Source organism: Neoarius graeffei, chromosome 2 (assembly GCF_027579695.1).
Source record: "Neoarius graeffei isolate fNeoGra1 chromosome 2, fNeoGra1.pri, whole genome shotgun sequence".
Classification (NCBI taxonomy): domain Eukaryota; kingdom Metazoa; phylum Chordata; class Actinopteri; order Siluriformes; family Ariidae; genus Neoarius; species Neoarius graeffei.
Genome location: NC_083570.1, coordinates 52,496,255 through 52,511,255, shown reverse-complemented (window position 1 = coordinate 52,511,255; position 15,001 = coordinate 52,496,255). Strand labels below are relative to the sequence as shown.

Genomic DNA, 15,001 nt, shown 5'->3' with positions numbered 1-15,001 from the left:
ATCCGTTCTTTGAAAAGAGCCGTTCAAAAGACTGGCTCATTTGGCTCTTTTTAAATATTTATTCAGTTTTAAGAAGACAGCGTCTAAAGAAGCCAGATCCCTCTGAACTGTAAACTCAATGCTATCCCAGAAATCCTTCCTGTAATATGCAAATTTGGCCACCTCTGATTGGACAGCGCGACGCATCAACAGGCAGAACGTGTAAAAGTATAAAATGTGTTAAGTGAGCTGAAACAGTAAAGATCAGATTCAATGCAATATTTATCAACGAACAACTTAAAGTTAATATAATAGTGTACTTTATATTATAATCAAGCATGTCAAGCCTACCGTCACTGTGTAACCCGTCTCTCTGAGTTGTAGACTAACTCAAGCAGTAGATCACTTCACTCATGGTTCTTTTGCTAGCCTCGGTGTTCGGCTTAGGTTTCACTTTGCAGTGGCTGTATCAAGACGCGTTATGCTTTGCAATACAAAGCAAGCCCATTCACGTTTTTATGCTGATAAGAGAATTACAATGGTTTTTCATGTGACAAAAATGTGCGATTAAATTGCGATTAATCGCGAGTTAACTATGACAGTCGCGACATTAATGGCGATTAAATATTTTAATCGCTTGACAGCACTAATAATAATGCATAATAAAACCAAGAGATTCTTAAGGTGAAGAAATGGAATGTTCTAAAATGACCGATTCAGTCAACCCAATTGAACTGCTTTTCACTTGCAGAAGACAAAACTGAAGGCAGAAAGACTCCCAAACAAGCAGAAACTGAAGGTGGCTGCAGTAAAGGCCTGGCAAAGCATCTCAAGGGAGGAAACTCAGCACTTAGTGATGTCCATGGGTTCCAGACTGCAGCCAGTCAGTCATCAACTGCAAAAGAGTTGCATCCAAGTATTAAAAGTGATACTTGTATTTATAATTAATTGTTTGTCCAATTACTTTTGAGCCTGTGAAAAATGAAGGGACTGTGTTAAAAAAAAAAAATGGCTGTAATTCCTAAACTGTTAATGCAATATTTTTGGCAAATTTCTTGAATTAAAGCTGAAAGTCTACATTTCAAATGCATTGTTGTGGTGTACAGAGGCAAAAACACAAATATCATGTCACTGTCCAAATACTAATGGGCATGTCCGTATTTAAAAAGTTAAATAATTGCGATACGTCCAAGGACAGTTTCCCCATCAGCCAAGTGCCAGGTCCTATAATACACCACTGAAGGAACAATAATGATATTATATTTATTTCAGTTACTCCATCCAGGCCCCAACACTCTCAGTGACAGAACAGAAACAAACTGACAAACAAATGAGTTCACACTGGATCAGAACAAAAATAAATAATGCAGTACATTTTTATCCTCATAAGTTTTTTTTTTTTTAAGTGGGTTACTGAGGTTAGGCAATGTATTTGACTTCGTACACTCGAAAAATCATCTTTTGCAAAAGGAATGTCCATGTTATGGCCTGCAAGCGCTAAAGCAGTACGTAAAAACAGTAAGTATGTTTGAGAAGCACCGACTTGCGTGTGGACAGCCTAGCACCAGTTCCTCTGATTTTTAACACCGTCCCCACCAATGTGCTGAACAGGCACTGCGAACATGCATCACCAGGCAGGTGGAGAAATCCACAATCGACCCAAAGAGTTTCGAGGACACCAGAACTTGAGTAAAGTCTGGATTTCTTTCGCATCTCTGTTGGACGGCAGAATTTAGAGAACGAAACAGCAGAGATATTGTTAAGTGCAAGAAAGAGAGAGAGAAAAAAAAAAGTGTCCTCCTGCAGATGCCTTATTAGGAAAAGTGATGGAGGAAACAGCAGAAAACAGGCACAACAGAGTCCAAGGCCTGAAAAAGTCAGTGACTATAGTCCAGAGCCGTTGCTGGGCCAACAACAGCCCTTCACAACCAGTCAATCTATGGCTCAAGCGGCTGGAGACCAGCAGCCTTAGCTCAAACTTTCTCTCTCAGTGCTCCTGAGCAGAGACCGATTGTGTGAATTATCTGAGAGCAGGCTGGACACACAGAGAGAGAGAGACAGACAGACAGACAGACAGACAAAGAGAGATATGTTACTTCAGCATACTGCGGGCCACGTATTTCATTATGCCTCCATGTCTGTAAAAGGCCACGTCCATCTCGTTCTCAAACAGAGCCACCACAGTGAAGCTCTTTCCAGTGCTGGTCTGAAACGCACACAGATATTTCATAACGTCACCAGGGTTCACAGTGTTAACACAAGTACAGAGAAAATGAATGAAACGATACCACAGCGAATCTGATTGGTCAGAAGGTGGGGGATTCATTTTCTACAACAGCAGTTATGACAGTCACGCTGGCTGTAATTCAGACTGCAGGTTTATGTCGTTAAAGGAGAACTGAAGTCATTTTTAAACTTGCTTTATTTCTTAAAGTGTTCTTCAATTACGTAATCGGTTTTAGTAACCTTATATCGTGACTCGTATTGGCAACTAATTGCAATTAAATATTATACTTATCAGCCTGTTTGGTTTTTAGCCGTGCTGAACGTAGCTCGTTTGGTCCACGACAGGCGTCGCTTATCCGCGTGATCTTCACGAGACTTGTGCGAGACCTCGAAACGTGAAGTGTCAGCCAGGTGTCAGTGCAGCCATTTTGAAAACTGTTTTCCAAACGAAATCTTGCACAAAAACGAGTTTAAATGACGATTACTGCCTACTTTTTTCAAACTTTCCTGATTGCTATCAAAACAAACAAAACTTCCAGCTTGATCACGTCAGCGTTTGAAAGAGGGCGCGCGCGTCTTTTGACAACGTTGGCGGATGTCAGTCACTTTGATTTCCGCTGTACGTTTTACTTCCGTCCTACGATGTCTCGCACAGGTCTCAACGAATCTCGTTTACGGCCATCGCTTTGACATATGGACTGATATATTACAGAGCGTATTTCAAACACTCATAACTTGCATAAAATGAGGTAGAATTTTGATTAAAAATTTGCCTTCAGTTCTCCTTTAACGTGCTCATAGTAATGCCGTTTCTTGTATGGTGGATACTGCACACACTGTTAAATAACTTTAATCCAAGACAAACATTTAATCGAGAGGTTAGTGTCATTTAACAGTTATTTAAGGCGATTTTGTCCAGTGTCAGAGATTTGTAACAATAGATTTTTCTTCAGAAAAGTCTTGAGAGTCGCGGAACAGTTTCAGTGTAACGTCAAGCTGCGGGTTTTTTATTATTTTTGGTCTTCTTGATACGAAAAGCGAGGCCGATGTAGGAATGACTGTCGCTGCTATAACACAGTACCAGTCAAAAGTCTGGACTATAGGTGAATAGGTGTGTCTAAAATTTTGACTGGTACTGTAAGTAATAATGGATATTTCACAACATTAAAAGCACATGGACAAAAGTCATGGCGTGACACTCATTAATTAATAAACTAATCGTTGCCAAATCGCAGTGGTGTATAAGGACTACGCACTTCACGACATGCTGTTATAGGAAAATAATTAACATACAGTACCCTCCATGATTATTGGCACTCCTTGTAAAGATCAGTAAAAAGGGTTTGAAGAAAAAAAAAATCCACCTTTTGGCGAAGCAGCTTCATATCATACTGGACAAAAAAATGAGGAAAATCCAACCTTTAATTGAAATAAACTTATTCAGAGAAAAATCCCTCATCAAGAAATAAATCAACAAAAAACACGTGTGCCACTATTATTGGCACCCCTGCATTTAATACCCTGTCCTACCTCCCTTTGCCAGTAAAACAGCACTGAGTCTCCTAGAACAGTTTATAAGGTTGGAGATACAGAGCAGGGCATCTGAGACCGTTCCTCTTTACACAATCTCTCCACATCATCCAGGGTCCTCGGCCCTCTCTTTTGCACTCTTCTTTTCAGCTCATCCCACAGGTTTTCAGTGAGGTTCAGGTCAGGGGAGTGAGACGGCCAGGGCAGAAGCTTATTCTGTGCTCAGTGACCATTTTTATGTTGATTTGGACAAACGCTTCAGATCACTGCCCTACTGGAAGATCCGATGACGACCCAGTTTTAGTTCCCTGGCAGAGGCAGCCAGATTTCGATTTAAAAGGTCATTAAATACATTTATTTCAATTAAAGCTTGGATTTTCCCTTATTTTTTTTCCCGGTGTGAGATGACGCTACTTCACGAGAAGGTGGATTTTGCCCCGAACCCTTTTTACTCATCTTTACAGGGGGCGCCAATAATTTTGGAGGGCACCGTTAGGGTGACTCCATGTCAAAAAGGCCAGCTGGTGGAAGTACAGCGGCACAGGTTTTGCAGAGTTTTCTTTTCGACATCAGTTGAGAACAAAAAGCATGAGACCAAAATTAAAAAATTTCCCCTCACCCGTCAATCATATCGATTATTGATTGATTAAAAACACACTTTTCGGGGGTTCGAGAGTTATTAAGGTAAGTGTTTCAAAAAGAGTGGTGTGGCACGTCGTGAAGTGTATCTGAGCCAATTTTTTTTTTTCGTTCTCATGCATGCGTTAACAAATAATGAAAGAATCAGCAAAAATCTGAGACCGAGAGGTGGAAAGTCCTCAGTGCAACACTTTTTTTTAAAAATATAAAAATACATGGAATCACCAATAAAGCTTCTTCCAGTGCTTAAAGGAAACATCCTGTATTTCCAGTTGTTTCAAACTCCAGTAAATGGCAATATTTCAGTTTCCTGTAACTAATACCCTGTCCACACTAGGGATTTTGTACCGATACGAAACTACTTTCGTACCACAACACCTGTCCACACTAGCAACTATACCGGTACTGTAGCGGTATAACTGTATCGGTACGAAACCCACAAATGTATGGGTTTCGTACCGGTACAGTATCGGTACTGTAGCGCTTCGCTGTAGTGTGGACAGATGAAGCAGCTCTGTATCGATACAAATATAATGCGCATGCGCAATGAACCATTCCTACGTCTTCTGGGTTATTCATACAATACAATACAATACGCACGTGCTTTCCAGCTGTAAATAAAACGTCAAAATGGCTCAAAACGACCATGGAGCTACATGGAGCAAAGAAAGGGGGGAGAAAGGGAGAGGGGGAGGGAGGGAGGGGGAAAGAGGGAGGAAGAGAAGGAAAGAGGGAGAAAGGGAGGGGAAGAGAAGGAAAGAGGGAGAGAGGGGAAGAGAAGGAAAGAGGGAGAAAGGAAGGGGAAGAGAAGGAAAGAGGGAGAAAGGAAGGGGAAGAGAAGGGAAGAGGGAGAGAGGGGAAGAGAAGGAAAGAGGGAGAGAGGGGAAGAGAAGGAAAGAGGGAGAGAGGGGAAGAGAAGGAAAGAGGGAGAGAGGGGAAGAGAAGGAAAGAGGGAGAGAGGGGAAGAGAAGGAAAGAGGGAGAGAGGGGAAGAGAAGGAAAGAGGGAGAGAGGGGAAGAGAAGGAAAGAGGGAGAGAGGGGAAGAGAAGGAAAGAGGGAGAGAGGGGAAGAGAAGGAAAGAGGGAGAGAGGGGAAGAGAAGGAAAGAGGGAGGGAGAGAGAGGGGAAGAGAAGGGAAGAGGGAGAGGGGAAGAGAGGGGAAGAGGGAGAAAGAGAGGGGAAGAGGGAGAGGGGAAGGGAAGAGGGAGAGGGAGAGGGGAAGAGAAGGGAAGAGGGAGAAAGAGAGGGGAAGAGAAGGAAAGAGGGAGAGAGGGGAAGAGAAGGAAAGAGGGAGAGAGAGAGGGGAAGAGAAGGGAAGAAAGGGAGGGGAAGAGAAGGAAAGAGGGAGAGAGGGGAAGAGAAGGAAAGAGGGAGAAAGTGAGGGGAAGAGAAGGGAAGAGGGAGAAAGTAAGGGGGGAGAAAGGGAGATTCGTTTTCTTTGTTTCTTTCTCAACTGCCTCGCGCGTTTTATACGATTCGACTGAATAAATGACCAGCAGAAATACAGACTGTACATTGACAACAAAAAGCACACACGTTGTTTCATCCGCCATATTCTCGGAAGGAAGTTACTCGGTAACCACGGAAACATTTCGCGCACGTGCATTTCAACTACCGTGAAAGAAAACCGCAAACACTTCTCGCTAGTGTGGACAGATGCACTAAACTGTACCGGTGTACTTTGTATCGATACAGTTATACCACTATCGTACCGGTATAAGTGTGAACACAGCATTTAACTAGAGGGGAAGAAATAAACTACTCAGACTGCTTTCTAAATGAAGACTCTGCCATCCTACCAGCACAGTTAGCTCTTGCTGAGGTGTGATCTGCTCTGGGATGGAGATAGAGAACTTCTCTTTCCCACAGAGCCCCAGGCTTTCAGCACTCTGTCCGGGGAGGAACTGCAGAGGAGCGATGCCCATTCCCACCAGATGGTTCTTATGTATCTTTTCAAAACTCTCAGCGATCACCGCCCGCACCCCCTGCAATCACAGACCAGAGACAGTTGCATAAGCACAGTGACAAAGTCTAGCACGGCTGCTCATTTGCTGCACCTAAAGTGCTAGAAATAGTCAATAAAGTGAAGAGAGGGGGCATGGAGTCGTGTGTGCACGCTGCTGCAGCAGATGTACCAGTAGATAAGGTCCTTTGGCTGCCCAGTCTCGTGAGTTACCCGAGCCGTAATCCTTCCCTGCCAGGATGATGAGAGGAATCCCATCTCTCTGGTATCGCTCTGCCGCCTCGAACACATCCAGCTAACACCAAGATCAAACACAAACACACGCCGTTACAGTAGGGACTTACAAATATGTTTACCTCTTGAAAAGTAACGCTTGTAGCTCAAAGAATATAAGGCTGTAGCTCTAGAAAAACATCCTCTATGGCAGTGTTTCTCAAACTTTTTCAGACCAAGGACCACTTTGTCCCCCCCCCCAAAAAAATTCAGGGACCACCTGTCAACACCCCGCCCCACACAACACACACACAGACCATACAGAGATGTGTACTATTAGGTGTTTTTAATTGAAAAAATTATGGTTAACTAAATACATTAAAGGCCTATCCATTCCATATCCTCTGTGGTTTTTAAAGGCAAAAGTATGGAGGTTTGAAATTCAGCACAGTTAATCAGAACATTTCATATCAATAGTTCAAAATTGTTCAAAATTACAGGGATGCAAACACAATCATGGTCAAAAAAAGAGTGAGGTAGCGCGGCAACGCGGACCCCCCCACACCACACACACACACAAAATATCAGTCAGACAACAGTTTCAACAAAACAGAACATTTATTAATTACTATTATTTATTAATTCAGTTCCCAATCCATCTTCAGTTCCCCACCCCAAAGTCAGTCCATCCTTACTCCTTTTTCTTCCTTTTCTTTGCCACTTCCTGAAGTTTGTGTAATGCCTTGGATGTATGCACCACGAACTCATAACACACACATGGGTTACACATTACCATTTGATCACTCGATGTTCTAAAATAGCAGCTAGTCAGGTGCTAACGGTTAGCATTTTAACTAAGCCAGACAGCCACAAGCTTTAATAAGACCAATTCTTGCACGTATAGAACGGTATTACGGCACTTAAATATTATCTAGGAACAAAAAACAATAGTCATTAACCCATGTAGACACTACGTTGAGAACATATACAGTCATCATGCAACTCCTCAAATAACATTACGTTTTTCAGGTGTTTTTTTACCCCAAGGATAGGTCATGGCTAATATGGTTAGATGAAGGAGGCTAGGTTACGAGAGACAAAGTTTATATATATATATATATATATATATATATATATATATATATATATATATATATATATATACATATATACACACACACACACAATGGTGCTTGAAAGCTTGTGAACCCTTTAGAATTTTCTATATTTCTGCATAAATATGACCTAAAACATCATCAGATTTTCACACAAGTCCTAAAAGTAGATAAAGAGAACCCAGTTAAACAAATGAGACAAAAATATTATACTTGGTCATTTATTTATTGAGGAAAATGATCCAATATTACATAGCTGTCAGTGGCAAAAGTATGTGAACCTCAAGGATAAGCAGTTAATTTGAAGGTGAAATTAGAGTCAGGTGTTTTCAATCAATGGGATGACAATCAGGTGTGAGTGGGCACCCTGTTTTATTTAAAGAACAGGGATCTATCAAAGTCTGATCTTCACAACACGTGTTTGTGGAAGTGTATCATGATACGAACAAAGGAGATTTCTGAGGACCTCAGAAAAAGCGTTGTTGATGCTCATCAGGCTGGAAAAGGTTACAAAACCATCTCTAAAGAGTTTGGACTCCACCAATCCACAGTCAGACAGATTGTGTACAAATGGAGGAAATTCAAGACCACTGTTACCCTCCCCAGGAGTGGTCGACCAACAAAGATCACTGCAAGAGCAAGGCGTGTAATAGTCGGCGAGGCCACAAAGGACCCCAGGGTAACTTCTAAGCAACTGAAGGCCTCTCTCACATTGGTTAATGTTAATGTTCATGAGTCCACTGAACAACAATGGTGTGCATGGCAGGGTTGCAAGGAGAAAGCCACTGCTCTCCAAAAAGAACATTGCTGCTCGTCTGCAGTTTGCTAAAGATCATGTGGACAAGCCAGAAGGCTATTGGAAAAATGTTTTGTGGATGGATGAGACCAAAATAGAACTTTTTGGTTTAAATGAGAAGCGTTATGTTTGGAGAAAGGAAAACCCTGCATTCAGCATAAGAACCTTATCCCATCTGTGAAACATGGTGGTGGTAGTATCATGGTTTGGACCTGTTTTGCTGCAACTGGGCCAGGACGGCTTGCCATCATTGATGGAACAATGAATTCTGAATTATACCAGTGAATTCTAAAGGAAAACGTCAGGACATCTGTCCATGAACTGAATCTCAAGAGAAGGTGGGTCATGCAGCAAGACAACAACCCTAAGCACACAAGTCGTTCTACCAAAGAATGGTTAAAGAAGAATAAAGTTAATGTTTTGGAATGGCCAAGTCAAAGTCCTGACCTTAATCCAATCGAAATGTTGCGGAAGGACCTGAAGCGAGCAGTTCATGTGAGGAAACCCACCAACATCCCAGAGTTGAAGCTGTTCTGTACAGAGGAATGGGCCAAAATTCCTCCAAGCCGGTGTGCAGGACAGATCAACAGTTACCGCAAACGTTTAGTTGCAGTTATTGCTGCACAAGGGGGTCACACCAGATACTGAAAGCAAAGGTTCACATATTTTTGCCATTCACAGATATGTAATATTGGATCATTTTCCTCAATAAATAAATGACCAAGAATAATATTTTTGTCTCATTTGTTTAACTGGGTTCTCTTTATCTACTTTTAGGACTTGTGTGAAAATCTGATGATGTTTTAGGTCATACTTATGCAGAAATATAGAAAATTTTAAAGGGTTCACAAACTTTCAAGCACCACTGTATGCACAATTATTTTAACACTTACGCTTTGATTGTAGACGAGTAAATGGCTTCCACTTCAACGCTGATTGTTTACTCCCAGTCACCGAGGCTCCAAAGAAATACACACTAGTAGATGAAATTCAGCAAGTTGATAAATGAACACACCTATCTGAGGAAAAGCCCAGGAGTCACGTTCCTTAGCAACCAGATTGCCCAGCCATCGGTTCCATCCACTGACAGTGTAGCAGCTCGCAGTTTGTAACGGAACGCTGTTGAATATTATAATAGCAGCCAGCAGCTACACTGTCAATCTTACTATCTCTGCTGGCAATGGTTCCATACATCCACCAGGGGGAACCAAACGTTGTATGGTCTGCACAGTACTCGGGTCTATCATTACTACCAGAGTGGATTCCCCCCCAAAAAAAACTCTTCGGATCTGCACGAATTACACAAGTTGTCCAAAATGCCGGGGAAAAAGCGGAATGCGCCGAAAAGCGCACCATTTGCACGCCTGAAATTAGGAGGAACATGAATGAACTGAAATGTCTCGTCTCGTCTTCTTCCGCTTTATCCGGGACCGGGTCGCGGAGGCAGCAGTCTAAGCATGGAAGCCCAAACTTCCCTCTCCCCAGACACCTCAGCCAGCTCCTCGGGAAGAACACCGAGGCGTTCCCAGGCCAGCCGAGAGACATAGTCCCTCCAGCATGTCCTGGGTCTTCCCTGGGGCCTCCTCCCGGGGGGGACATGCCTGGAACACCTCCCCAGGAAGGCGTCCAGGAGGCATCCGAAAAAGATGCCCGAGCCACCTCAGCTGATTCCTTTCGATGTGGAGGAGCAGCGGCTCTATTCCGAGCTCCTCCCGAGTGACTGTGCTTCTCACCCTATCTCTAAGGGAGCGCCCAGCCACCCTGCGAAGGAAACTCATTTCGGCCGCTTGTATCCGCGATCTTGTTCTTTCTGTCATTACCCAAAGCTCATGACCATAGGTGAGAGTCGGAACGTAGATCGACCGGTAAATTGAGAGCTTCGCCTTTTGGCTCAGCTCCTTCTTCACCACGACGAACCGGTAAAGCGACCGCATCACTGCGGAGGCTGCACCGATCCGCCTGTCGATCACATGCTCTATCCTTCCCTCACTCGTGAACAACTGAAATGAACAAAAATTTTAGATTTAACAGATTACGCTTACTTGTCTTCTGCGCAAAACTGACTCTTTTTTCTTAATAGGAGGAGTGGTGCTGATGCATACTAAGCATCAGTGATTTATTACCTGGTTCCAAGCTGGACAGCTCTAATCTGAGATTGGGGGCCACATTGACTCGGTTTTGCTTTTTAGTTTTCAACCCAACCAGTGCTGAAAACCCAACCTCGCATCTGTATGTGGATGAAAATGGCAGGAGTGTTTTTAATGCAGACTCAGCAAGTTTGGGGTGTTCAGGCTGCACATGAACCCAGAAATCTGTTAGTGATTTTTCCCTAAATGCCATCTTTAGGGAGCCATTCGCTGCAATGTCCACTAGGCTGTCAACCTCTCTTGCCACTTCTCCATCCTTGTTGTTTCACTTTCAGCAAATTAAAAAAAATCGCCACGAACACGAGCTAGTTAGGATTAGCCTATTATATGTTCAGAATTTTCGTTTGCTTGTTTTCAGGTCTGCCTGCCTGTTTGCCTGTGAGGCAGAGATTTGTGAGGTGACTGTTGCCTAGAGACGAGAGGCGGGATAAGAGCACGTGGACACTACAAGTTTTATGTGGTGCAAATTCAGATGCAGAACGCTTTTTAAATAACAATAATGATGAAATTACAGGCCCGTTTGATTGCCGTTAAAAACAAGATTGGATAAATTTAACTTTCTAATAATGTTACATACGCTAGCTTCATAGCTGCCAACATTCCGAAATTGTAAATAGTAATACAAGGTTAGGTACTGGGTTTTGGTGGGGGGTTGGGGGGGCGAAGCCCCCCCGCCGCCAAAGCTTTCTAGCAAAACTACCCTGAAAAATCACACTAAAACAAAATAGTTTGACAAAATTTATTCTACAAACTAAACTATCATCTTACATTAATTTGCAAAGTTCTTTTCAACAGCATGTTCTCCCCGTGTCCGCGTGGGTTTCCTCTGGGTGCTCCGGTTTCCCCCACAGTCCAAAGACATGCAGGTTAGGTTAACTGGTGACTCTAAATTGAGCGTAGGTGTGAATGGGAGTGTGAATGGTTGTCTGTGTCTATGTGTCAGCCCTGTGATGACCTGGCGACTTGTCCAGGGTGTACCCCGCCTTTCGCCCGTAGTCAGCTGGGATAGGCTCCAGCTTGCCTGCGACCCTGTAGAAGGATAAAGCGGCTACAGATAATGAGATGAGAAGAAAAAGGAGACTGGAAAGAGTTGCCGTGCTACAGTAAGTGGTGCATACGTGAAAAAATAAATGACCCCATGTCCTTTGAGGCGTTCCATACTGGAATAAATGTGAGTCTTGTGTCAAAGTGTGCTGCAGCTCACCGTCTGTCCTGATGGCACGTGTACGGTTTTGGGACCGGGTTTGCCGATGAGAAGGTTTAGGAGTTTGATGCTGGCAAAAGTTCCTCGAGTCATGACGACGTCGTTCCCCCTGCGTGCGCCGTAAGAGTTGAATTCGCGAGGCGTCAGGCTGCAAGACATAAATAAAATGTCAAATCAGGAAGGATCCTTATTTTTTAACCTCACACTATTCTGTGAAACATGGAGACTAATATTCAGACTAATATTCTATTCAGAGGACTGAGGCATTAAATCACACACTTCATGCTCTTTACAATAAACTGCATGTGACCAAAAATGGCCTGAATGCAAATAAGGAGGATCCCAGTGTCTCTGGTTACCGTTTGCTCTGCAGGTACTTGGCGGCTGCGCTGACCCGTGCAATGCTGCCGGCAGGAGAGATGTGGTCAGTGGTGACTTTGTCCCCCAGAAACAGCAGAACGTGTGCATTATCAATGGAACCAGGAGGACAAACATCTTTAGACTGAGGAGGGAAAAGACACAGGACGGAAGTTCAGGCACTCGGGTCTTTTCCGAACCATGTGTTTGACGCTGAAACATCAAGTGACTCACAAGTTTGTTGAAGAATGGAGGGCAACGAATATAAGTGGACTTGCCGTCCCATGGGAAGAACACAGCATCTGGGGCATCTAGGTTATTCCAAAAAGTGCTTCCTTTCTGAAAGTGGAGAGGAAAAAAATTAAAAAAAAGCACAATTCCATGTAGCGTGCCACAATCAGACATAAAAAAAGCAACAGTAACAGAAGTGAACAAATAAATTCAGATTTTCTATGTATGCATGCATGTATGTATATTTATTTTTTTATATCCCTCGTCGAAAAATTCTCATGCAGGGATTGGCCAAGGATGGCTCACGTGACACATTGCTTAATCAATGTATCTCGTGACGTCAAAAAAAAAAAAAAAAAAAAAATGCTGTGAATCAGTCATGGCATATCCTGGATATACCATGAACTGATGTCACAATTTCAAGCTTTATGGCCAACTCGAGTCACAGCTGTGGCTCTGCGAGCATTTCTGTGTGTGTGGATCTACGTGTCATGATCATGCCTAGTGAGGTAGGCAATAGCATAGTTTAAAAAAAAAAAAAAAAGCCAACGCCCGTCAGCTATATCCCCTGCCCAATATACCAACTTAAGATATTTGTCACATTTTTCAAGTTCTGTTGCAGGAAACCAACCCTGCCTCTTTACACTGACCTCAGCAGCCCATGGCATAAAGCTACGGGACCTTTGGTCCAGATGAGCTAAAAATTAAAATCTCACATTTCTTAATATCAAAAGGCACGAATACATTACTTAATCAACACGTCTACCAACTTTCAAGACCAAACCACTCAGTTTTCAAGTTCTGCTCCGGAAACAGAACCTACCCCTAAGACTAACCTGAGAGACCAAGTCGGAAATTGTTTCCATGGACACGTTAAAAATTAAAATTTCTCAAATTTCTTTAGTAGGAAAAGACACATCTACATCACCTTAACATGTATACCAAGTTTCAAATCTCTATCATGAACAGTTTTGGATATACAGTGCTGAGCGTAAATGAGTGCACCACCTTTGAAAAGTAACATTTTAAACAATATCTCAATGAACACAAACAATTTCCAAAATGTTGACAAGACAAAGTTTAATATCACATCTGTTTAACTTATAACGTGAAAGTAAGGTTAATAATACAAACTTAGATTACACATTTTTCAGTTTTACTCAAATTAGGGTGGTGCAAAAATGAGTACACCCCACAACAAAAACTACTACATCTAGTACTTTGTATGGCCTCCATGATTTTTAATGACAGCACCAAGTCTTCTAGGCATGGAATGAACAAGTTGGCGACATTTTGCAACATCAATCTTTTTCCATTCTTCAACAATGACCTCAAGTTGATGCTCAACTTGTCTCTTCAGAATTCCCCATAGGTGTTCGATTGGGTTCAGATAAGGAGACGTACTTGGCCACTGAATCACTTTCACCCTGTTCTTCTTCAGAAATCCAACAGTGGCCTTAGGCAGCTGGGCCATAGAAGGTTCACGCTGCACGCTGCATGCTGCACGCTACACGTTCACGTGAAGAACCGGACCCTGGGCCATTAAACTTCATGCTTGGATGTTCACGTGTTGCGTCTGTTCTACTTTGACCGAGTAACCAACAATATGGACTCTTCGGATGACGACAATTGCCTCATTCTGCTTTTACTGAGACAGAGGAAGAGAAAAAGGAACAGAATTTGGAGCCGAGAACACTTCCTTCTGAGAGAAACCCGTGGTGAATTTCACCGAACATTCTATAATCTGCTTGACAATCCCGATGAAGAACTATTTTTCAATTATACCATTCAATTATATTTTTTCTGAAGTTTTCCCCTGAAAGCATAGAGTTATCTCCCTAGACCCGTTCTGATTGGCTGGCGCGGCGGTGACCGCATGCATTGACTGGAATTTCCATCTTCACGCCTAGAAAAAAGTGTGCATGTTCATTTCTCGCTTCACGCGTGAAGTGTGCAGCGTGCAACGTGAATGCCGTTCTATGGCCCAGAGCAAGTCATGCTACGTTTGTCCACTTTTCTTTACACACGTGTAGCATGCAGCATGAACCTTCTATGGCCCAGCTGCCTTAGATGTGCGTTTAGTCATGTCGGAAAAGTGCACAACGACCAAGGGCACAGAGTGATGGTAGCATCTTCTCTTTCAGTATAGAGCAATACATCTGTGAATTCATGATGCCATCAGTGAAATGCAGCTCCCCGACACCAGCAGCACTCATGCAGCCCCACATAAGGACACTGCCACCACCATGTTTCACTGTAGGCACCCTGCATTTTTCTTTGTATTCCTCACCTTTGCGATGCCATACAGTTTTGAAGCCATCAGTTCCAAAAACATTTATCTTGGTCTCATCACTCCAGAGTATAGAGTCCCAGTAGTCTTCATCTTTGTCAGCATGGGCCCTGGCAAACTCTAGGTGGGCTTTTTTGTGCCTGGGCTTTAGGAGAGGCTTCTTTCATGGACAGCATCCATGCATGCCATTCCTCTGCAGCGTACGCCGTATTGTGTCACGGGAAATAGTCACCCCAGTTTGGCTTTCTACTTCTTTAGATAACTGCAGTGAACTTGCATGCCGATTTTCTTCAACCCTTCTCATCAGAAGAT

General features: G+C 43.0%; 1 protein-coding gene across 1 annotated transcript in view; it reads right to left on the bottom strand.

The window, feature by feature from the left end:
- Positions 1–1,228: 1,228 nt before the first annotated feature.
- ireb2 (iron-responsive element binding protein 2) overlaps positions 1,229–15,001 on the bottom strand; it is a 105,788-nt gene continuing 92,015 nt past the window's right edge. The window contains exons 17-22 of the mRNA XM_060914389.1: positions 12,403–12,507; positions 12,171–12,313; positions 11,812–11,959; positions 6,509–6,631; positions 6,173–6,358; positions 1,229–2,185 (exon numbers count right to left, since the gene is read on the bottom strand). Coding sequence (XP_060770372.1) covers positions 2,072–2,185; positions 6,173–6,358; positions 6,509–6,631; positions 11,812–11,959; positions 12,171–12,313; positions 12,403–12,507 — 819 coding nt within the window. The 3' untranslated portion in view covers positions 1,229–2,071. The remainder of the gene's footprint in view (positions 2,186–6,172; positions 6,359–6,508; positions 6,632–11,811; positions 11,960–12,170; positions 12,314–12,402; positions 12,508–15,001) is intronic.